The sequence below is a fragment of the Solanum stenotomum genome, chromosome 8 (assembly GCF_019186545.1).
Source record: "Solanum stenotomum isolate F172 chromosome 8, ASM1918654v1, whole genome shotgun sequence".
Classification (NCBI taxonomy): domain Eukaryota; kingdom Viridiplantae; phylum Streptophyta; class Magnoliopsida; order Solanales; family Solanaceae; genus Solanum; species Solanum stenotomum.
In genome coordinates, this window is record NC_064289.1 from 38,560,363 (window position 1) to 38,586,576 (window position 26,214).

The 26,214-nt window shown below is 34.2% G+C and overlaps 1 protein-coding gene and 1 pseudogene across 1 annotated transcript; both read right to left on the reverse strand.

Moving 5' to 3' along the window:
* LOC125872217 (glutathione S-transferase U9-like) overlaps window positions 1–26,214 on the reverse strand; it is a 74,146-nt pseudogene that overhangs the window by 37,146 nt on the left and 10,786 nt on the right.
* On the reverse strand, window positions 18,058–20,193 carry LOC125872260 (uncharacterized). The gene is made up of 6 exons (XM_049552975.1): window positions 19,967–20,193; window positions 19,365–19,567; window positions 19,162–19,254; window positions 18,954–19,058; window positions 18,304–18,684; window positions 18,058–18,111 (listed from the first exon to the last, which is right to left on the reverse strand). Exons 2-6 carry the CDS (start codon window positions 19,443–19,445, stop codon window positions 18,058–18,060), a joined length of 714 nt encoding a protein of 237 aa, XP_049408932.1. The 5' UTR covers window positions 19,446–19,567; window positions 19,967–20,193.

A 26,214-nucleotide genomic window follows, 5' to 3' on the forward strand; every position in this document is an offset into this window, starting at 1 on the left:
CATCTAGAGAGTTTCACCCCGCACCTTGGTCTGGCTACGTGTGTGTAATTTACTAATCCTTACCTTTACCTTATATTAGACATCATAATCGATGTTTGGCTTAGTTATTACTTCGCACCAATCAACACTAGCCTATTAGATAGTATCACACTAAATCTATGTTGATAATTCTTTTCTTGTTGATTACCTCCTTGGTCCGGCTATTAGCAACAAGGCAAGTTCTAACGTTTGTATCCGCTAAAAAGACTTCTAAACGAAAGAATTATCAATGCATGCACCATACTATTCAAGACTTGCTTATTTACTATTCATACTTTGTTAATTGCTCATGGTTCCCACAACCCTAGTTGTGGAGTTTAGTTACCCATAACCATATGAACACAATTTATTGTTTTAGATGAAAGAATTATAAACTTACGTACAAAGATTAATAGACCCAGAAATTCAACTTGAATTGCAACTCTAAAATCTTCAAAACGATCTTAGGAAATTAATAATTGCTAAAGTTGCAAGTTAATCTCCCAAGTCAAGAACTAGAATAGAATAATAATGTCTAACCCCCAAAAATGAGTTTACATGCCCCATTTATAGAAAACAAGTCCTAAATTAAAAGGGAAACAAAATAAGGAAAGTTTGTTACAGGCACGCGTCTTCATTCCACGAGACTGACTCACGGACCGTCAATGGATCTACGGTCCGTGAGTCCCTTCCGTGAGCCAAGACTTAGAAAATATTTCAACATCTGAAAATCAGCTTCTCTGAAGCAAACGACGAAACTGCAGTACGGACCGTAGATCAATCTACGGTTCGTCAATCCCCTTCCATAGCTCCACACTTAGAATCTTTAAAAATCAGGTACTGGAACCCTTACAGTATCAATCTACGGATCAACAGTACGGTCCGTAGATCAATCTATGGATCGTCAATGGTCACCTTGGTTCCACACTTGGGTAGATTTCCCTGATTTGCCTTCCATGCCTTGGCTTTGATCTATGACCACCACCTACGGAGCGTCAATGGACCTACGGTCCGTAGATCACCTTCGTAGATGCCCTTTTCTGCATTTCTTTTAGCTGTCTCTTTATTCCGCGCTTGAACATCTTTCCTGCCAAATATGATAAAAACACATAAAAACCCATACAAAAAGGCCCTAGACACACAAAACTTGTAAGTGAAATGTATTAGAAATATCGTAAACTCACGGTATATCACAAATGTATCTATATCTATATCTATAGTAGTAGATACAGAAGAGACACCATGACGGGAATAGGTACAACTTGGACTCCAACCATGATTTCCTGTTGTAGTAGAACCTTCAAAAAGTTTTGTACACAAATCTGGGAGTGTAATGGTGAAGTCTTCAATGTCTTTGCTTTTGGACGAGCCTATATTAAAATATAAGAGACCATACTATAAGACACCATACGTTTAATATGAACCTCTAACCTTTTTTTTAACAACAAAATGAAGAAAAAATTAATTAAATAATACTAACCTTTATGTATTCATCCCACTCACTATTAGACATCATAATAGTATTGGTTGCTGGATCATAAATATTCCAGTTTTTTTAGTTATTGGCACTCAAGCTTGATATTTTTCTTTTAAATAATCAAAACGATTCTTCATCTATCTTTGGGTAACAATAAAGCCATGACAGGTTTTCAGAGCTATTCTAACCCTATTCCATGACTCTATCTTCAGACTACTTCCAAGTCTTCCATGCAAGGATATTTCTTGAATACAACTTTCTAAAAAGGTCTTATCTATCTCCAAACTCTTCCAAAATACTCTTGGATATTCATTAGATTGTTCCGTAGCTGAAATATAAACTATAATAGATATAACATATGAACATATGCAACATAAAATAACTAAACAAACAACATAGAATAACTAAAGAAACACAATCAAGATGATTAAAGATCAAACATGAAGAAAAAATATTCATATTTAGAATATAGAAGTAAAAACTAATCTAGTTGTAGTATCTTAAAGGATCTCCTTTTTCTCCGACTCTCGGATTCACATGTATTAGAATATTAAAATACGATAATAATATATCTAATGTAATTTTACAAGTAGGTTTGATGATCAAAGAGTCTCAATAAAATTAGTTGGCTAAAACAAAATTTTAATAAGAGAATATACATAGTTCAACAATATAAATATATAACTTGAAAAAAGTTCTTTTTAAGTTAAAAAAATGTTAGCCATTTGTTGCAATATAATACCTTGATTTTAGTTCTCAAAAATATTACTACTATATTAAATTTAAATTGTTTAATCTAAAATTTAAAAATATCAGACAAAGTTCTATAATGATTTTACTAAAAACTTAAAAATTAGAAAGACAAGTTACTACAGTACTAATGTCAAAACTATATACAAGAAAATAATGAATATTTTCAAATGTTAATTGTGGCCTAAAACAAGAGGTCTCAAGTGTATACATAGTTCAACAATAATAATATATATAGAGTAATCTCACAAGCAAATTTGATCATACAAAGTTTGAAGATTAAAGAGTCTCAATAAAATTAGTGGCCTAAAATAAAATACTAATAAAAGACCTAAACTATATACATAGTTCTACAATAATAATATGTCTAGTGTAATATCACAAAGGGTTTGATCATAGAAAGTTTCAATAAAATTAAAGGCTTAAAACAAAATTTTAATAAAATACCTCAACAATGTACATAGTTCAACAACAATAATATATTAGTCTATTAGTGTTATCTCACAAGCGAGTTTGATAATCAAAGAGTCTCAATAAAATTATTGGCCTAAGACAATTAAATACTAATAAGAGACCTCAAATATTTATACATAGTCGTTGTTTTTAATAATCATGATTTGGAGTACTATATTTTCATTCAAAAACCTTGACAAACAGCAATACACCAAATATATTATTGCAACTAGTGTTCTTAACACACGTCAATACAAGAAAAATGTTAATATAAAAAAACCTTGAAAGTATTTATGAAAACTTACTAGTTCAAGAGGAAAAAATGGTGTTTGATTGAGAAAAGAGATAAATAAAGTTTTTAGTTATGAGATAAAAGGCACGTCCAAAGCAGAGCAGCGTTGATTTATTTTTTGATAGCTTATTAAATGAGTCTGAATGTTGTTAAGAGTCTCCTACAGATCTTATTCGTTCACAACTCTTCAGACCCATTAAGACGCTTTTTAAAAAATAAAACAAATGAACTTGGACCTAAAAGCAAACATACTTAATAGGCTGAATCTGAATGATTAAGATTCATACCTCTGTTAAGTGCAAAAAAATGAGGCCTAAATTCCCCTAAGTGAGTAGAAAGTCAGTTTTCTTAAATAAAAAACCCTCTCATCCACTCCAAAGATTCTACGCTCAAGAAATTCAAGAAAAGTTAAGGCTACGGTTCATCTTTCAAGATTTTCCTTCAAGTTCTTCAAGAAGATGGTTCTTTCAGGTATGTAAGCTTCCATAGTGTTGGGTTTGTTCACCCACACGCCAATCATTTAAATTTCAGCGTTAATTTCGTTCTAGAAATTTGAAAATCTGATTTTATTGATATGTGTTCTTGAATTTAATTTCATTCTTGAATTGAGGTGAGATTTAGGAGTTCTTTGAGATTATTGTTACAATTTATAGAGTAGTTTTGAGTTAGATTCTTGTGTACATGTAATGGTTATCTGAATCTAAAGAAAAGTTGAGCAAAAGAATCAAATTTAGGCGATTTGGGGTTAGAAAACGAAGAAGAGAAAAGTCGGGCAAATCTGGCACTTGGCTCCACGTTGCGGACCTGCCTCTCTATTTCATAAAGTTGTCTTCGCGTCGCGGAGAGGTCATGGACCTCTCTTTGCCTCAAAAGTTATTTCGTGACCAATTATTTTGATGCGTCTCCGCGTCGCGGACTAGCTTCAAAATAGTGGATTTTTTTTTATCTTTTCTCATGTTTAGCTATCTAAAATCAATCCTAAACATCATGAGATCTTTCCTTTCACAAATCACAACTTTGAATCCATAATTCAAGTTCAAGGTAGATTTAAAGAGTTAAGTTTTTGAGCATTCTTTCGAACATTTTAAGAAAGTCCTTAAAGTCCTTTTGAGGAGTCTTCTACAATTTCTAATAACTTGTTTCAAGACTCGAGCAAGTGAGTACGAGTGAGGAGAATGTATTCATGAGTCTACTTAATCATTACAAGATCCTTCATACCATGAAACATAACTCTTGAATTCATAATTCACATTCAAGAGAGAGTTAAGAGTAGAGTTCAAAAAGCCTTTGAGTTCAATTGTGAATCCTTGAAAACAACTAACGATTTGAACTACGTTTTGAGGAAGTAATTCAGAGAATGAGAAGAGTCGTATACATGAGTTCCTATATTATTATGTAGATCATCGAGTCGAGTTGTTTCATGCCCATAACTCCGCATGAACGTCGAAAGTTGAGTATCCTTCAGAGAACTGGTATCTTCAAGCTCTAAGTCTTTAAGTGTTGAGTTCCTAATCCCTTTTGAGAAGTATCTTTGAGTCCTTGAGTTGAATATTTCATGCCCATAATTCTGCATGAACACTATAAGTCGATCAGTCTTGAGATGAGAAGTATCTTTGAGTCCTTGAGTTGAGTAGTTCATGCTCATAATTCCACATGAACCCTCAGAGTTGAGCATTCTTGAAATTAGCAGTATCATTGAAGTTCTTGAGTTCCAGCTATTTGAGTCTATCTATGGTTATTGAAAACTTTGCATTGAGTCGTTCAAGTCCGTAATTTGGCTTGAACCATATTTTAAAGAAATCTTTTACAAATGTTTAAACTTTGTTTTAAGACTTAAGCTTTGAAGTTGAGTAAAGAGTAATGGTAAAGTTCATTTTCTTTAAAATGATGTATGGAAACTAAGTATTCCCAAGAGTAAATGTTTTTACATTTAAGATGAGAGGAAACTGAGATTTCCGAACGAGTTTTGAGTAAGAAAGGGAACATCAATTCAAAGAGAGCTTTTAAGCTAAGTTTTGAGTAATTATCTCAAACCAAAGAAAGAGGTTATTTTAAAAAAATATGAGCTAATTATATTTTGGGATTAGTATTGAGCATCGATATGGGGATGCTAGTTCATATTAACTCAAGTCTCCATAAACCATGTAGCCATCATGGGTAGTAAAGGATCATACTTTTTAGATGACTCCTTAAGATGCTTTTAGCATAGACTAGTGGATCCACTTAGTAAGTTAGATTCTATACCCCCGACAAAGTATAGGACGATCCTTGGCAGCGTGAGGTAAAATGTTGTATCATCACTTAGGCTCATAGTGGTGGTTGTCGGTTAGAGAATCTCCCACATAGACTGTATTACTTTATTATATGAGTAAAGTTGAGTTTGTTATTGCATTTTCTTTAACGATCTAAGTTGCTTTTATTGTTTTATAAATCTTTTCATATATTGCATGTGTATTGTTGCTTTATATTGAGTTGAGTATCCAGAGTTGAGTTCTCAGAGTCGAATATCATATCTTTGAGTTGAGTATCATATCTTTGAGTTGATTATCTAATCTCTGAGTTGAGTATCGTATCCGTGAGTAGTTCTGAGTTGAGTAAGTTTGAGTAGTTTTGAGTATCGTTGAGCATTCCTTGAGTTGAGTAAGTTGAGAAGAGGTAAGTATGTTTCTTTTTTATATCAAGTTTCAACTTATCTTTATATATTAGAATTCCTCTTACATGCTCGTACATTCCACGTACTGAGCCATTTGGCCTGCATCTTCTTATGATGCAGACACAAGTATTCAGGATCATCAACAGGAACTTGGTTGATACATCCGGAAGTTTGAGTTAGCCATGGTGAGCCTCCTTGTTTCCAGAGGATATCATTTACTTTTCAGTTTAGTTAGGATGTCGTGGGTCTTGTCCCGACTTCCATCTTTATCAATTAAAGGCTTCATAAATAGTCAGTATAGTTGAGAAGTCTGTATTATTCATTTATTTTACTAAATGTTTTAAAGACTTAAGTTGCCTATTTGATGGCGAGTTGAACATATTATTTTTATTCTAAGTTGTTCATTTGAGTTAAAATTTTGAAAAGTTGAGTGTATTGTGTTTTATTCAGTTTTTAGTTTAGTCTTCCACTTGTAGTCAGCCAGGATGAAGGTTCGCTTGGGGACCAACAATGGTTCATGAGTGCCGGTCACGTCCAGGGTATAGACTTGGGTCATGATAAACTTGGAATCAGAGCACAAAGTTCAAGTGTCCTAGGGTGTCTATGAAGTCGTGTCAGTAAGATCTTGTTTATGGTTGTGAGGTCCCCACTTCTATAAACAATGGACTACGAATATTTAAGAAAAGTTTTCCTTCTTTCATACTCTTAATCATACAATAGAGCTAAGTCATAGAGATTTATTCATACTCATGTGTTTCTCATAATCATTAGACTACCCTTCATGCTAAAGGTGGTGGAAAAGTAAAGTCAAAGATCCTTATGGATGAGTTATTCTTAGCAATACTCTTGAGAAATTCATGAGACTCTAGAGGGGCTTGAGAGAAGCTCAAGAGTAAGTTAAGTGTTCAGTTTCTGAGTAAGGCACCCATATTTATGTGAATCGAGCATTGAGCTAAAAACGTGTTGTACTCTTTTCCCTAAGCCTTGTTTCAACTGAGATCCTTATGAGTAGGTACGTTTAGAGCTTGGGTAAGATTTTCACTTGAAAAGGTAGCATGAGCTACGAGATCATGAGAAGTAGTAGTGAAAGAGCCCAGAGTTAGAGGAAAGTATGAAGACGTTTAGAAAACTAAGTAAAGGAGATGGTGTTTTGACAAGCTATGTTACTATAGTCAAATACCTAGTACGTTAGTAATGAGGAGCTTTCCTTTATAGGTAGACGAAGAAGTGATGAGTTGTGAAGATTCCATCATAGGAGGTACAATGTGCTGTAGGTAGAAAGGAGTTTGTGATGAAGTGTCATTGTGTAGGTAATGACCAGGTGTAAGTGTTGAATAGAAGAGCAAGAGTATTCATGAGGTGATAGATCTAAGCTAGGCTTATGATTTTGAGGGAGAGCCCATAATATTCAAAGTGTTGTAGAACTAATTAGGCATTGATGTATAGTGAATGAGTGAACAGTACTCAAGTTGTGAAGGGAAATGTGATAGTAAATTGTAAATATGAATACTAAGAGGTGAGGGTTGGCTATTTGTCATAAGTTTCTAGTGGACGAGTGATTTTGAATTTGTATCTAGTAGTTGTAAGTTAGTATAGTAAGCGAGCAATCATATTGACATTCGGGCTTAGTCATAAATATTAAGCTTGGATTCGAGATGAGTGTCATGATCAAAGGAATGGCACCCTAAGGGTGATTATGTTAGTCTTAAGATTTGATCTTGAAGACTTGACATAGAGTAGGTGAGGAATTGAGGTGATTAGCTGCAATAGATATGAGTGGTACAAGTCAGAGACCCTAACGTTTAGATAAGGGCAGTGAAGTGTGGCTAAGTCACAAGAGTAACAAGAGCATTAAGAGGTGTGCCGAGATGGTATGTTACCAGATGAGGTTCCAATTAAGTTATGATTTTCCATGTGTGCCTAGATAGCATAATTGAGTTGTCAATGTGGAATAGGTCCATAGCTTTCAAGTGTTAGCTTTAGACCTAAGGGGAAGATGACGAGATGAGGTGTTTGAGAGTAAGATAGTAATGAGTTAGAAAGAGCTTGGGGGATATCTTTTTAGAGGTCCTTTTTAAAAAATGGAGTTGTTAGAGTACTAAAGCTTGAATGTGGTTTTGTTAAACATTAAGTGGTTTTTGATATGAGCCCAATGTGGTGGTAAAGAGTAATAGTCTTGGGATGAGATTTCCTATAGAGAGGTATATAATCCGAACTTAAGGATTTGGGTTAAGCTTGAATATAGTAAGAGCATACTATTAGAATCAGACCTTAGTAAGAGTAACTCAATTCTCTACCCAGTCCAGTCGTCATTCGAGGACGAATGATCCCAAGGGGGAGATATTATAACACCCTAGAAATTTTTTGACCTAAGACTCGACCTGTTCTTCGTAGTGAGTGAGATTTTTGCAAAGGAATTTAAAATTTCTTGAGTATTAAGGTCACTAGATGTAGCACCTTGTGTTCCAAGAAGAACTAAAGAGAGTTCATTCAAGTCATTCCAAAGTTTTTCTTAAGTTTTGGGTCAACTTCAAACGACCATAACTCCTAGTACAGGATGAGTTAGGTGAGCTACAAGATATAAAATTAAATCCCTTCGAGTCCTCTTTTCAACGCCACTGAGTTTGCTAAATTGCGAGCTCTGATTAAAAATTTATGACTGATTTACTAACGACGCATAAACCTGGCAGCAGCTCAGCGATGGCTCCGCGTTACGGAGCCAATACGAACCTCACTACTTGGTGAAAAATTATTTTGACTCCCAACTCATTTTAATTATTTCTTTAAGGGTATTTTAGTCCTAAAAACCCTTAGGAGGTCATCTAAATTATCCCAAGCGAGTAGAAAATCAGTTTTCTTAAATCTAAAACCCTCTCATCCACTCCAAAGATTCTACGCTCAAGAAATTCAAGAAAAGCAAAGGCTTGGGTTCATCTTTCAAGATTTTACTTCAAGTTCTTCGAGAAGATGGTTCTTTCAGGTATGTAAGCTTCCATAGTGTTGGGTTTGTTCACCCACATGCCAATCATGTAAATTTTAGCATTAAGTTCGTTCTAGAAAGTTGAAAATCTGATGTTATTAATATGTCTTCTTGAATTTGCTTTCATTCTTGAATTGGGCTGAGATTTAGGAGTTCTTGAGATTATTGTTTTGATTTATAGAGTAGTTTTGAGTTAGATTCTTGTGTACATGTGCTGGTTATCAGAATCTAAAGAAAAGTTGAGCAAAAGAATTAAATTTAAGCGATTTGGGGTTAGAAAATGAAGAAGAGAAAAGTCAGGAAAATCTGGCACTTGGCTCCGCATCGCGGACCTGCCTCCCCATTTCATAAAGTTGTCTTCGCATCATGGAGAGGCCACAGACCTCTCTGCCTCAAAAGTTATTTCGCGACCAATTATTTTAATGCGTCTCCGCGTCGCGGAATAGCTTCCAAGCAATAAATTTTTTTATCTTTTCTCATGTTTAGCTATCTAAAATCAATCCTAAACATCATGAGATCTTTCCTATCACAAATCACAGCCTTGAATCCATAATTCAAGTTCAAGGTAGAGTTAAGAGTTAAGTTTTTGAGAATTCTTTCGAACATTCTAAGAAAGTCCTTTAAGTCCTTTTGAGGAGTCTTCTACAATTTCTAATAACTTGTTTCAAGACTCGAGCAAGTGAGTACGAGTGAGGAGAATATATTCATGAGTCTACTTTATCATTACAAGATCCTTCATACCATGAAACATAACTCTTGAATTCATAATTCACATTCAAGAGAGAGTTAAGAGTAGAGTTCAAGAAAGTCTTTGAGTTCAATTGTGAATCCTTGAAATCAATTATTGATTTGAACTACATTTGAGAAAGTAATTCAGAGAATGAGAGGAGTCACATACATGAGTTCCATATTGTTATGTAGATCATCGAGTTGAGTTGTTTCATGCCTATAACTCCTCATGAACGTCGAAAGTTGAGTATCCTTCAGAGAACTGGTATCTTCAAGTTCTAAGTCTTTAAGTGTTGAGTTCCTAATCCCTTTTGAGAAGTATCTTTGAGTCCTTGAGTAGAATATTTCATGCCCATAATTCCGCATAAAAACTATAAGTCGATCAGTCTTGAGATGAGAAGTATATTTGAGTCCTTGAGTTGAGTAGTTAATGCTCATAATTCCGCATGAACCCTATGGGTTGAGCATTCTTGAAATTAGTAGTGTCATTGAAGTTCTTGAGTTCCAGGCATTTGAGTCTATCTATGGTTATTGAAAACTTTGCATTGAGTCGTTCAAGTCCATAATTCGGCGTGAACCATATTTTTAAGAAGTCTTTTACAAATGTTTAAACTTTGTTTTAAGTCTTAAGCTTTGAAGTTGAGTAAGTAAAGAGTAAGAGTAAAGTTCATTTTCTTTAAAATGATATATGGAACTAAGTATTCCCAAAAGTAAATGTTTTCACATTTAAGATGAGAGGAAACTGAGATTTCCAAAAGAGAACATCGATTCCAAGAGAGTTTTTAAGCTAAGTTTTGAGTAATTATCTCAAATCAAAGAAAGAAGTTTTAAAAACATATGAGCTAAGTATATTTTGGGAGTAGTATTGAGCACCGATATGGGGATACGATTTCATATTAACTCAAGTCTCCATAAACCATGTAACCATAATGGGTAGTAAAGGATCATACTTTTTAGATGACTCCTTAAGATGCTTTTAGCATAGACTAGTGGATCCACTTAGTGAGTTAGGTTCTATACCCCCGGCAAGGTATAGGACGATCCTTGGCAGCATTAGGTAAAACATTGTATCATCACTTAGGCTCATAGTGGTGGTTGTCGGTTAAAGAATCTCCCACATAAACTATATTACTTTATTATATAAGTAAAGTTGAGTTTGTTGTTGTATTTTCTTTAACGAACTAAGTTGCTTTTACTATTTTATAAAGCTTTCCATATATTGCACGTGTATTGTTGCTTTATATTGTTGAGTATCCAGAGTTGAGTTCTCAGAGTCGAATATCATATCTTTGAGTTGAGTTGAGTATCCTTGAGTAGTTCTGAGTTGAGTAAGTTTGAGTAGTTTTGAGTATCCTTGAGTATTCCTTGAGTTGAGTCAGTTTGGGAAGAGGTAAGTATGTTTCTTTTTTATCAAGTTTCAAGCTTATGTTTATACTTTAGAATTCCTCTTACATGCTCGTACATTCCACGTACTGAGCCATTTGACCTGCATCTTCTCATGATGCAGACACAGGTATTCAAGATCATTAACATGAGCTTTGTTGATACATCTGAAAGTTCGAGTTAGCTATGGTGAGCCTCCTTGTTTCCGGAGGATTTCATTTACTTTTTAGTTTAGTCAGGATGTCGTGGGTCTTGTCCCGACTTCCATCTTTATCAGTTAGAGGCTTCATAGATAGTCAGTATAGTTGAGAAGACTACATTATTCAATTATTTTATTAAATGTTTTAAAGATTTAAGTTGCCTATGTTATGGCGAGTTGAATATATTATTTTTATTCTAAGTTGTTCATTTGAGTTAAAGTTTTGAAAAGTTGAGTTTATTGAATTTTATTCAGTTTTTAGCTTTTGCATGCTTATGTTAGTCTTCCTCTTGTAGTCAGTCAGGATGAGGGCTCGCTTGGCGACCAGAAATGGTTCTTGAGTGCCGACCCCATCCAGGGTGTAGACTCGGATAGTGACAGAAGAGCTCTACTCTTTGGTTACTGGAACTGAGATCCCACCAGAGGGATTGAAGGGACTTGACACCTAGATCATTGAGGATGAAGATTAAGCTATCAGTAGTGGAGAACGATAGACACATTATTTATTTGAGAGTTTCGAAACTTAATTTGTTCTTGGACTAATATGGTCTACTTCGCAATTCGGATTGTTAGATTTGTGAAAAAAAAAGAGAAAAATATCTCTTCTCACCTGCTTCGGTTCAGCTTTAAAGGTATGTTCTCTTCGATTCTTCTTCCCCTCTCTCTTCTAATTGAACCAAAAGTTGATTGCTTTTTTAGAGTCTTGCTTTATTGATAATCATAATATGCGAGGGGCTCCAAAAGTGGATGCGATTTTTATGTATTTATGATAATTTTTTTCTGAAATTTTGACTTGCATGTTAGTATAGTAGCCGATTAGCACATGTATTATCTCTTTGATAAATTGTCTTTGTTATTACCTAATTAGTGCATAATCAAACCGTCCTGTTGAAAATTAAACCATCTTGAATATGCACTCAAGGTGTTTGTTTGATGATGTGCCCAAGTTATCTTATTTGATGAACAAGAAGAATTTTGGCACACTCACTTTATTTTAAGCTCTCAATTTGATCATCTTCTTGAAAGTTTAAATAAAGCTAAATGGAACTTAGCCCATTTAGCTACCATCAAACTACACTTCTCATCTTGCCTAAATATCTAAGTAGGATAGCCCTGTAAATCTTTTTGATTTCGTATGTTAGTACTCTGATGCAAGTATTTTTCCTGTCTCTGAGTTTTCACTCTACCTAACTTTCCATCAGAATTATTAACATCCTTATTGTTACTTTCGATTTACGTTATAAGTACTTCTGGTGGTCCTTATAATTCACTGATTTGGTTACTTTTGTTTCACAAATTTTTTCAGTATTCACGATCATCTTCAGAAAGTTTATATGTATTCATTCCGTATAAGTCGGATTTACTGGTTTATTAGTGCCTATATCTATTGATTTTGAGGGCTATAGTTTCTCAAAAACTTATAAAGAGTGAACTTCAACATACTTTCTAAGCTCATCATAAGTTCAAATTTCTTACGAATCCCAAAACAAACAATTCAAATACACAAAATAAGGTACTAATTTAAGCAACATACAATCGTCTATTACTTCATAAGTTGTAGACATTTAATTTCTTTTGTAAAATTCTCAAAGCTCTTGCTGGGGATTTTATCTGAATCAAAAGAAACACGAATGATCAGTGGAGAAACAGGTATGTTCAAACATATATTTTGAGCTTAGTTTTGCAACAAAAAAAGTTCAAGTTATATATACCATTGGTGTAAATCTTTTACATTATCTACAAGAAGAAGATATCTGGTGAAATTCCACGAGTGGGGTTTGGAGAGAGTATAGTATGCACAGATCATATCCCTACCTCATAAAGGTAGAGAGAGGAGAAGTGTAGTAGATTGATTTTGCACATGAAAGTTATTTGTTTGAGACAACCAACTTTGAGTCAAAAAGAGTTGGTAGCATTGTAAAGACGATATTTTGGTTGAATGAAATCCTAATTTAAAAAAAAAAAAAAGCTTAACTTCTGACTGGTTGTATTTAGGTATATATATCATGATGAATCTTAAAAAAAAGAAAAGTCTTTCACAACGGATTTTGATCAGTTGGATCTTGAATGAGTGTTTACATAATCTTGTTTTGTTTAAAGAAATAGCGAAATGATTTTTTTTGGCTACGATAGTGATGTGCATAAGTCAAGAGCAATCACATATATATTCAATACATTTTAGAGTGCAATATTAATTTATGTAGATTATTAAATATCTTCAAGATGCAATGTTAATATTTTCATGTATTTCATAGGGTACTACATGAATTATACAATTCTGCAATACGCAGTTTTGACTGAAAATTTTGTAGTCTTTTGTGAAAGCAGCAAGTCCATTGTGTGATGTTCTTTTAGATCCTGACATGTGATTTAATAAGAATTCTCTTTGTGTATGTGTGTTGCTTCGTATAAAGTTCTTTTCAATTGATTTTTCTTTTTCGATATGTAATTATTGCTTTTATTGAAAGAATATTTGTCTGCCAAATATTTGAGAGTTTTTACTTAATTAAGAGTACTGATTTGTCAACAATTTATATTTCATGGAGTTATGTAAGCATATCCTTTGATCAATTATTTGCCATGGTCCATTTCTCTTTTTAAAATCGATTTATTAACAACCTATAAAGTAAGAGCACGTTGCCTGGCAGTAGCCTATTCAAAAAATGGAACTTGGATGAGAAACTTTCCTTTTTGGACTTTTAAGTTAGATAGACCCTTTCCTCTTTCCTTTCGACATCAAATTTAGAATTCGCCTCCACTTCTCTGGACTTATTTCATAGGCCAACATATCTAATCGTCACTTGCCTAAATTTTATGTTTGATTGTAACTTTACTGTGAACTCTAAGAAGGTATATCTTGAAAAAAAAAATTCACATAAGTAAAGACATGTCTTGTGAAAATAAAATAGTAATTTCAGCCCTTAATCTTCTTCTATTCTACATGATATAAATGAATGCACTCCACTTAACAACTTCCTATTGATCAATGTCATTCCAATTATTAATTTAATATACTTATTTGTTCACTCATTTATGTCATTGCCATATAATTTTCAGGTGTGCTCATTTGTAGTTGAGTATTTGATCGTTGTGGTTCATTATTTTATTCTCAGGGTCTAAGCTATTTGGTGGCTAGAGTGACCACTCTTACGATCTGTTGTCTGTACATTTGGATTCTAAATCAATTCAAGTAGTTATATCATGAACTCCAACTATGCCATTGTGGCAGCTGTGGAAGTTGAAGATGATGAAATTTTCATGTTTTTATAAAGCTATTAGGTCAACATTCAAATGAATCTAACTGCTTTCACAACTTTGAGCTTAGCCCAAAGACCAAGAAAGATATAGTGATATGTTTTGATGGTATGTTACTATAAAGTGATAATCGACATGGAATGTTTGTTATGAATTTGCTTGGATAAGTCCAGTGTTACTAGACATTATTGGTTTTATATCCGTTTAGTTTTTCATTAGTAGTTGTAATTTTGTGTACCTCTGTGCAATTTTATCATTGATTTGATTCTTTATAAAATGTTGGGCATGTGCTAAGCACGGGCCTTTTCTTTCTAGTGTTATTATATGTCCAACACATTCAAACCTTACCCATCCATAAATAAAAAAACATTGATCCATTTTTTTATGTTGGAGCAACCATTAGAAAGAGATGTTTATTTGAATTACATTTTTGCTAGTTGGAGGACATATTTGAACCAAAACATATTGATAAGGATATTTTTGAACTAAAAGCATAACAAAGATTAAGATAAAACTGACCAATTTGAATAACTTAAAGGTATATTTGATCCTTTAACTATCATTAAAACAAATATTTGTATTGGAATTCTATAATATAAGGATTTTATGTATTAGATTTTAAATACAAAGTGTGTCTGTAGTTAGATAACAAATTTTGAGATATTTAGATTAATTTACCCTCAACTTTAAAAATGATTATTATTTAATTTACGGTGCAACCCATTCCCTTTATCTTTACTAGTATAGTACCCGCGCGATGCGCGGATTTTATATGTATATTTATAGTTCATCGGTCATATAAGCGAATAAGGTACAACTCAACTTTACGATTATTGTATTTGTACTTTAATAATAAACAAAATTTATGAAAGCAATATTGTTAGTTGACCTGATTTTGAAGAAAATGTGATATGAAAAAATAATTTATCACATAGAATTACATGTACCATACCGAAGGAATTACATGTTAGATGGCATCTACCAATATAATATATAGAGGTGCTAGTTTGAAAGTGTAATCCAGGTAAATTGTTATGAACATCAAATTCTTGTCCTGTAGTTGTTTAATATTGTTGGTCCTTTATCTGGCACTGAAAAGTTAAACGAAATTATGATTTATATTCACTACACCATTTAGGCCTACGGCCACCGCAGTAAAGTGTAGCCTAAACTAGCAAAAAGTGTGGCCTTTGATAAAAGGCTACACTTTTAGACTTTAAGCAACACTTTTTAGGAGGTGGCCTAAAGAAGCGTAACCTTTGACATTAGGCAACACTTTTTAAATGTTGCCATCACAGCTACACTTATAAAGCGTAGCCAAAGAGGTATAAGGGCACGCTTTGTAGTGATGCATTAGCGACACATTTTTCTTATTATATTACACTTAAAAGCGTTGCCTTTGCTTTGTTATTGGTCACACTTAAAAAGTGTTGCCTTCTATATCTCATCTAGAGCAACACTTATAAAGTGTAACTATTCTTATGTACAAGTTAACATTGGACGTTCTACAGCAACACTTTTGAAGTGTGGCAATGTTGTGTAGAATTTTGTAGCCACAATTTTTTATTTTTAAGAATAATAATTTTTATTTGCATATATTCAATAATCACATATTAAAATATACAAGTGACCTAAAGCACAAAATTAACTAATAATTAAATCGAAGCTATATATTTCAAATAAACTTCGAGAAACATGTCTTGTACAACCAATACTTAGAAAGTGATTGCTTAACGATCTCTACTATATATCAATAAATTCCACAAAACCAAATGCATTCAAACATATATGACAATAGTAAAAAGACTCTTGATTGTTCACTACAATAGATCGAGTTTACTTCTGGCCACAATTCAAATTCAATTATCGGAATTTTCCTGCACATTCAAAATAAAATAATATGTTAGTGAAATAAATCATGTATTTAATATGCTTAAATTCACAGTAAGCCAAACAATTCATAAATAGGAATGATGAAAAAAGAGAAAGGTGCGAAAGTTTTTACTATGTATGAGGTACAACTAGTACAAGTTCTATGATGATATTATTTTATTAATTTATATTTTGACCTGGGAACCCATGTTCTGTTTTTCTTCTTTGCCTTTTATTAGTTTTGTGAATCTTACTCACATTTTTCTTTACTGTGGTGCTCTTTTGTCCTTTAATATTTTTAGCTGTGCGTGAGTTAAATCTGTAATTTTATGATCAATCATAGAGTACATGGTGTTGTTCAATATTTGTCAAGCTAGGTAACACTGAAGTGGGACCACATAGAACATGGTGTTGTTGCAGAATATTTTAGTAAAATGAGATGGGCATCTATAATGTGAAGAAGCTTTTATGCCTTAGTTTAGTTGAAATGCTAGGCTAGATGTGTAGATCCATTACCCACCGAGTTCTAAAACCTGGCTTTATTGACCCACCGGAATTTCTTGGTATAAAAAAATATTAATGTAAATGCAAGGGAGTAGGGACAAGCTTTTGAAAAGAGTATTTGATGTGGCTTGCTCAACATTATTCATATGTGTTGTTTATGCAGTATGGAAACAACGAAACTTCTTACTGTGGAAGGCCAGACAAAGGTTGGGGGTATTATTGTTTGTGTTTCTGGGGCAATTTTAATGGCTGTTTTCCATGGCCCAGTGGTGTTTGGAGATAGCACAGTGGATTTCACATCACAAATTGAGATAAGTGCTAAGGTTCAACCAGAGCCTACTGGATGGCTATCGTCTCCCAACAATCTACTGCTTGTAGAAGATCAGCTGAAGCTGAATACAAAAGTATAGCCACAACTGCAACTGAAGTTATTTGGATGATAGGTCTGATGAATGATGTAGGTATTAAGGTGCAGAAACCTATAGAGGTGTGTACAGACAGTAAAGCAGCAATCTTGTACAAGGGATTATTTGTACCAAGTACACTCCAACAAAGGAACAACCAGCTGACATGTTAACCAAAGGACTGACCAAGGTTCAACATCAAGTTCTCAGTTCCAAGCTTGGAGTTCAAAACATCTTTTCACTTCCAAGCTTGAGGGGTAGTGTTAATAGTAGTGACTTAAAAGATGGGCAAAGATTATAAGTTAGTTAGGATTAGTAACTAACTGTTAGTTAAGTTAGTTATGCCTTACTAGTTTGTTACAACCTTACAAGCTATTGTATATAAATAGATACATGTACATATTGAATACTCAATAAAGAAATATTAAGAATGAAAGCATAGAGAGTTTAACTCTAGCAAGATTCATCTTGTTTAAAGATTACTTCATCTTTTTCCTATTCTCTATTACGTCTTCTTACTTTCATTGTTCTTCTTCTTCTTCCCCCTAATTCTAATATTCATAAAACTACAACTACTCCCCTACCCTAGAACCCCCTTGTTAATTGTTTGGATGAGGCTGTTGAAGTTATTAGAGGGTTGGAAAGAGGGTGTCAGGAGAACACAATTAATTTACAGGATAGGGTATCCAAAGGGGGGAATATGTCTCATGCTGGGCATGAGAACACTCAGATTGACCATAGTCTAGACAATAGAACCCTTGCTACCCCTCAGCATCACATTCAGAATAAACATCAAGTTCAAAACAGGTCTCAGATTAATGCTACAAGTCAAGGTCAAGTGCAGAAAATTCAGGACAATAATGATAATATTTCAGGGAGGCAAGTTCTTATTACTCCTACCAGTGAAACAAAGATGAAGGATCATCCAGACCCTACAGGTGATAACAGTCAGCAGAATGGGAAAGATAATGATCAGACTCCTTCCAACAACAAATCAAAAGGTAAACCAACCAAGAAAACTAAAACCATCTCTCACAACAACCATCACAGTTCAAAGCAGTAAAACAACAGGGGAAAAAAGTACACAACTACAACCCAAAATCACTAGAGTCCTCCTTCAACACAATACAACGCTCATACAACTAAAAATATAAAAAAAAATTAGGTATAGAAGCTGAAAGGAGACAATGAGTGACCAAAACCAAATTACAGACTGAACTTTCAAATATTCAAGATAGTAAAATAAGTTCAGAACTTCTTTACCAAGAACACCAACTCAACTAGAAGGAAAACAATATGCAGACTATTAACAGAGAGTGTGAAATACAAAATACCTTTTGAAAAACCGAATCATGAGCTGACCCTGAAGAATGTGGAAGATTTGTGCCTCTTACAGCTTGTGCGCTACTTGCATCAACAGGTGAAGCAACGTTAGATCCAACACACCCTGGTATATCTTGAAAATTCAATCCAGGGTTGTTTTGCAGCAATTGAGTGAATAAATGTCGCATTTCTTCTCTCATTTCTTCCTTTAGAGAAGTGATTTCATTGGCATGCTTTTGTTTTAGATTGTTAATTTCCTCATCTTTCTTCAAAGAAGTTGTTGTCACTGATCTACCATAGCACCTAAGTCGACCAGGCTGCTCCTTTCCAAACACTTCCCTAAATGCATCATCAGCTGTTTCCCCAGAATTTTGGCGATTCTGAAGTTCAGTCTGTTAAATAAAATTGGCATCCATAGTGAACTGTAAGTACTATTTCATTTCCAATCCTATGATATCGATCAAGAACTAAAAAAATTTAATAACTTTTCCTATCAAACAATTCAGCGACATCGACAAAGAATTGATATCTCCTCGCACTTGCACAAGAAGAAGAAGAAGAAGAAGACATACGTGACAAAATTCAATGGAGTCAAACTCCCCACAATATATGAATTTTAAGTCTAAATCAAATTCACTACTAATCTCTTTAAAAAACTTACTATTGCAACTTGGGTATCAGCCTGGATTTCCTTTCCCGTCTTGGCACGAGTTGTAATAAACATTTCAGGCTTTGATGGTTCTTCGTTATTGTCTTTGGCTGCACGCTACAGATTATATCAAAATAAATTTGAAAAAACATCAATATGTTCTAATAAAGTATAAAAAAATGAAATTCAGATTTTTGAAGAAATGTCAGCTAAGAATTACCAATGCCACGCGTACTCTTGCAAAATTAATAGGTCCCATTCGATGCCTCCACTTTTGTTTTTTCCTGTTTTGAGAATTCATCTCGCATATGGCCTATTATTAAATAAAAAGAGATAATTGAATTGATAAATCAAAAAAAAGAAAAAAAAATAGATATGATGCAAACTATGTCGATGAGTGGAAATGCACTATTTTAGCGTTACTTGAACAGTTGGGTGTTTCCAATACTCGATCAGTTGGCGGAATTGATTATCTGGAATGCCATCAGGACGTTTTGCTAGCATATCCTCAAGGGTACTATTTTTATCAAAAATTTCTCTTTAATTTTTTGTTTGTATCGCCTCCAAGCATCACGAAGACCAGTCATCACCCACTTCTTTCCTTCTATTGGAATTATAAATTTGGACTATGCAAAAAAATATATAGTTAGCTTCAGTAAGTAAAAACAAATAATAAAATATGCAATCTCAAAAGTGATTGTTCTTACAATGATATATTCCCACATGCGCTTTTTAGTATCTTTTGGCACCGCATGCCAACTAGTGTACATCAAGCTGATGAATCTAGGATTCCTTGCAATTGTTCCTATAAAGTTGCTTAATTCTGACACTATCTTATTAGTTGGTCTTGTCCTTTATCAAATGTCACCTCATTTCTTTCTTCCAAAGTTCTTGCGTGAATATCCTTACATGTTGTTTGTCCTCGAACTTTTTTTGGCTTCGATATTTCTAGATTGATGTAACAAAAAGGAAATAAGATATTTCTTTTATAACGAGTAATAAATCTTACAAGGTTCAAGACATACCTTTTGTACTACAATCAATGTCAATTTCCTCTTCTACATCACATTCATCTCCACCGAGTTCTTCTTGATCCACAAGATCATCCAATCCTTTGTTGTGTTCATTAATAATAGGAGCATGCATAAATTCGACATCAGCTATTGTGTGGTTATCACATTTTGTTTCATCATCTATGCGTATCCCTTGATTATTCTGAAACTGATCAAGACTATTAGCTGGTATGACCGACTTCCTCTTTACATGCTTGCAATTTGGTAGATCGTGATGTTCATTGTGTATCTGTTGCTTATCCAGAAACTGATCAATACTGGTGGCTGGTCAGACCGACTTCCTCTTCACCTGTTTGAAGTTCAGTGGATCCTCAATATCATGTTGTACCTCTCCATTACCTAGTGTTGTTCCAGTCACATGTACTGAAGCAGTAACACCTTCCTTGAATGACGTTAGGAACCTAGAGTTATTCATAAGAAGTTTAATTCCTTTCTCCTGAATGGACTCTCCAGATTGAAATAACCTCTGTTTAGTTTGTCCTTTCCCTGCAATCATATGTGAGGTTCTAAGCTCTTCCCTTGAAGACGATTGAATTACTGATTTGTGCCCAAGCAATTTACTCTTTCCTTGTTGTGGAATGAAATCCTCAGAATTCTTTCTTTTATGTGTTATTGGTGCCTGCTCTTTCTTAACTCTATCATTGCGTTCATTTGCAAGTTGTTCTCTCTTAATCTTGAATTTGTTGGCCAATTCAGCACTTGATTGATATTGCATATCAAAATCCAGATTCTTCAATGGACTTTGAGCTTTGTTTGGATTCGAACCCTTTTTCTTTAGTATTGCTGATTGATTCATTCTTCTCGCTTTGTTTTAATCTCTTTGATTTCTTTCCCTGTAGTAAGTAAACCTACAAAATAATAAGGTTCTTTAAGTGAAAGAAGTAGCAGCAATATAATTTTGATATAAGGTTGGCAGATGACTATAGGCAACATTGCTTGGAATTATATTGATGAAGTTAAAAAATGTTAAAACACACTGCTACCAGAACTTTACTACATATACTGATTTATAGCAACTGTTTTGCATAGTCATTAGTGCTCCTAGATCCATTCTGACGACTCCTAGTAGATGGTGGTACATTAGTGTTCAAGCCATATGTGAAGGTTCCTTGAGCTTGCATTTCAGTACCTACATAATACGTTTGCACATCTATCACATCATATGCTGCCCAGATGCCTCACTATAAGTTTTTTTCTTAGACTTGAAGTCAGGTGGATAGCTTATTACTTTGAAACATTGTCCTTCCTATGTCCTGTGCATCTGCAGAACTCACACACCAACTCTTTCCAGAATTTCCAACTCTTTAGAAGTTATATAAAAGCTCAACTCTTTCCAGAATTTCCAGCACTGTATTATAGCAGATTGCAGCAACTATATAAGAGTAATTGATAATAGCAGATTGCAACAGCTGAGTTTACAGAATTTCCAGAACTGTATAATATTGCAGCAGCTAAGTTTCCAGAGTTTTCGAATTTCCAGAATTTCCAAAACTTCCAGCACTGTATAATATTGCAGCAGCTAAGTTTCCAGAATTTCCAGTACTGTATAATATTGCAGCAGCTGAGTTTTCAAAGTTTTCAAAATTTCCAGAATTTCTAGCACTGTATAATGTTGCAGCAACTGAGTTTCTAGAATTTCCAGAACTTCCAGCACTATGTATATAAACTAATTCCATAACCTGTACAGACACAATATCCTAGCAGGGAAGCTAGAGCCCAACTAAACAGATTCTATAAATTCAAACAAAATCAGGACCTAGACAAACTATTTCTGATCAAATTGAACATTAGAACTTGAAGCTTCATAGCATCAGATAGCATTTGAGAACAATTAGACGGAGATATACAACGACTAAGTTAAAAGATGCTCAAAAGAGAACTGAGCCACACTTGGAGAGAGAGGTAAACAACCAAATTTTACAATCCCATTTCAAGAACCCAGAACACATAGCAGGCACACTTAAAATTGCAACTGAATGAACTACAGACCATCTTGAACAAACTAAAAGGAGACTTAGTTAACTTTAAGAAAACATATAAAATCATATCAACTAAGAAATTGATACAAACTAGCAGCTCACTATTTCAGTCACAACAACACATAACACTCTTGGTCTGAAACAAACAAGGAAAAATTAAAGGTAAATAGTTGTACCTCTCTCAAAGCAACGAACTCAGGACAGCGACAAAACCAGGAGCGACTTTAAATTGCAGAGCTCACTGTTCTGCCACTAATGCCTACTGCCTGATAATAAAAGAAACAAATAAGTATATAAATAACAAACAACCAAATAAAAGAATATTCAACTAGAAGTACAGGTTCCTCAATAAAATAATAATCAGATAAGAAGCCAACATAAATTACTTAACCAAACAACAATTGGGCGCATGAAAAAAGCCAACAGAATACTTAAACATTGTAGCTATCTAATCTTCAATTCCACATATTAGGTATCTTAATGTGTTTGTACCAAAAAAAATAATTAAATTACAAAAACAGTAAGTGAGCACTATATGGTCATCACAAAAATAATGAAACTCATGGTGCGTCATCTTCAAACTCTTCTTTAGACTCATCTTCAAACTCATCTTCATACTCATTTTCAGACTCATCTTCATACTCATTTTCAGACTCGTCTTCAAATTCATCTGCAAACTCATCTTCAAACTCCTCTTCATACTCGACTTCAAGTTGTTGAGTAACAAATTCCTCCGAAGGCACATCAATAATTGTTTCTGGTACATCAGTCCTTGTTAAGAGTACTTCACCATTATCTTTTGGTATAGATGGTCCCATTAAATGTTCAAATGGCTCGTTTTCATAACATTGTGGGAGATCAGATTCAACTTCATCACTCAGGTTAAACAAGTCTCTCGGAACAGTCTTCATAACATAATGTCTATCTTGATCATATGGATCTTGCACATAGAAGCATTGGTGTACTTGAGATCCAAGCACAAAAGGCTCTTCCTGAGAGCATCTCTTGTTAAAATAGACATAAGTAAGATCATAAGCATCATTTTCAACCTCATACCAATCACACTTAAATAGAACAACCTTAAAATGACCGTAATAGTCTAATTCAACAATATCAACTATTCTGCCATAATAAGTCAAATCTGCAGCAATCGGATTTTTATCCTTTGAGCTTGCAAAGCTTGTAGTTGAGGCAACTAGTGTAACACCACTATTTTGTGTTTTATGCCTTGCATCACGCTGCCTAACATGGAATCTATATCCATTGATGAGATACCCAAAATATCTTTTTGCAATGGAATTTGGTCCTCTTGACAATTGTTTTATCAAATCAGGCACATCCTCTTGCAAAGCACGAGTTTCAAACCATTGAGAGAAGTTTTGACAATGATTCTTGGCCTTGTTCCATTTAGATCTTCGTGGCTGATTATTAACCTCTTGCTCATGCTCTCTACACAATATGTACTTTTTTTGTTAAAATAATAAATAAAATAAGTTAAAAATTAATTATACAAAAAGAATACTATATTCAAATTAAGGTACCTAATATATTTTTGAACCTCGTCACAATTTCCCAATAAGTATGCATGTGCCTGACTTAGTGACTTGTTATCTAAAATGAATGGATCAATTTTCTTTGCTCCTAAAGGAACTCCTTTGTTAGGAAACAAACTCACAGTTTCTGCATCACCTGGGTCACATTCATCATTATTTCGGGCTCTTCTGTTAAATTTGGTATGCACACCCCTATGCATATATTTAGAAAATAAATTTATACAATCTATTCCCACTCATGTCTCTGCTATGCAACCTTCTGGATAACGTCTATTGCGGATGTATGATTTGAATGTACCCATTTCTCATTCAGTGGAATACATCCATCGATTTTGAACTGGACCTCCTAATCTCACTTCATTCGCCAAATGGATAGGCAAATGAATCATTATATCAAAAAATGAAGGAGGAAAAATTCGCTCCAACTGAGTTATTGTTTCTATGATCTCTACTTCTAAGCAATCCAGTTCCTCCAATGTGATTACTTTTTGACAGAAACGACGGAAGAAGGAACTAAGACGAATCAAAGGAATAGCCACATGATAAGGAAGAATGCTTTTAATTGGTATTGGAAGCAAGTAATGTAACATGAAATGAGCATCATGGGTTTTATAATTAGACACTTTTCTTTCATCCAAGTGCACACACCTAGATATATTGGAGGCACTACTATCAGGTAGCTTGGCTGTCTTTAAAACTCCACAAAAAATTGATTTCTCTCCATTTGTCATTGAGAAGCACGCCTTTGCAAACTTTGTTCTCTTACTATCTTTTATATCTTTTGGATGAAGGTTCTTCCTGATTCCCATATCTTTCAAATCATACCGGGCTTTTGCATGATCCTTTGTTTTGCCAGAAATATCCAAAAGAGTTCCCAGTATGCTATCAACTATGTTCTTCTCTATGTGCATTACATCAAGGTTGTGGCGTAACAAGTTGTGCTGCCAATAAGGTAATTCAAAAAAAATTGACCTTTTTTTCCATGGGCCATCATTTGATCTCTTTCTCTTCTTTCCAAACACATTTTCAAAATCATGTAAGTTATTAAGCACATCAGTTCCCTTTAAGAAAGGTGGAGGAGGCCTGAATTTAGTTTTTCCATTGAAAGATCTTTTGTTAGATCTCCATGGATGATCCATGGGTAGAAAAACACGATGATCCATATAACACATTTTCCGACTATGTTTAAGATAGTGAGAATTAGTGCCATAGTTACAACAAGGTCAAGCAAACTTTCCTTTTGTACTCCAACTAGATAACATAGCATATGCAGGAAAGTCATTGATTGTCCACATAAGAGCTGCCCGCATTTGAAAAGTTTGATTTCTTGAAGCATCATATGTTTCAACCCCAGAATCCCACGATAATTTTAACTCATCTATCAATGGTTGTAAGTAAATATCAATGTCATTTCCAGGTGATCGCGGCCCAGGAAGTATAGAATATTCAGATTTCATGCACACCCAAGGCGGCAGATTATACACCATCAACATAACTGGCCATGTGCTATGAGATATACTCATGGTTTGAAATGGATTGAATCCATCACTTGACAAGCCAGGTCTCACATTGCGACAATCTAGTGCGAAATCTGGATGCAACCTATCAAAATCTTTCCATGCTAGACCATCAGCAGGATGCCTTAACTTTCCATCTTTAGAACGCTCCTTGTCATGCCACCTCAAAGAAACTACCGTCTTAGAGCACATAAATAGCCTTTTGAGTCTAGGAATTAATGGAAAGTGTCTCAAAGTCTTTGCTGAAACTCGATGTTGTTTTTTTGAAGGCTCAAGCTCACTATCAACTTCAGGAGATTTAATATATCGTGAAGCTCCACAAGTATGACAAAATTCATCATCCTTATGATCATTCCTGAACAACATGCAATTATTGGGACATGCATCAATTTTCTCATAATCAAGATCAAGATTCTTAACCATAGACTTGGTTTTATTGTAAGACGGAGGAATGTTCAACTCGGGCATCGCCTCTTTTAAAACTCTAAAAGAGAAGTGAATGATTCATTGCTCCATTCATGTAGACACTTCAACAAATATAAACAAAGTGTGAATGATAATTTAGAGAATCCTGTACAACCAGGATATAATTCTTGGCTTGCCTCTTCGACTAAGTTATAGAATTTCTTGGCATCTTCATTTGGACCATCATAAACTCCTTCAGCCTGTGCAACATCTCTAAATTGATCATTCAACAACCCATCAATATCATCACGCGATTAATCCATATCATCGTTAACATTCAACTTGATATCCCATTCCCCGTGATTGATCCATCTAGTATAGCCTTTAACAAATCCATAGCATATTAGATGATCATACACTACATTTCTTCGAGTCCAACGAATATTACAACATTTTGCACATGGACACTGAATTTCCTCTCCTTGAGGATCTCCATAAGAGTAAGCAAAATCTAGAAATGATTCAACACCTTCAATATACTCTTTGCTATACCTTGCTAAATTCATCCAATCCTTTGATGGGATATATGAATTCCTAGAAGAAGATATCAATATTTAATCTGTCACTAACAATCATTAAATCATTAAATACTTCACAAATAAGTTTTAAAAGTCACGAGTAAGTTATCAGAATCATATGTTATGAGATGATAAAAGTTTCTTACCTAGTCATGGCAGTTGTGCTAT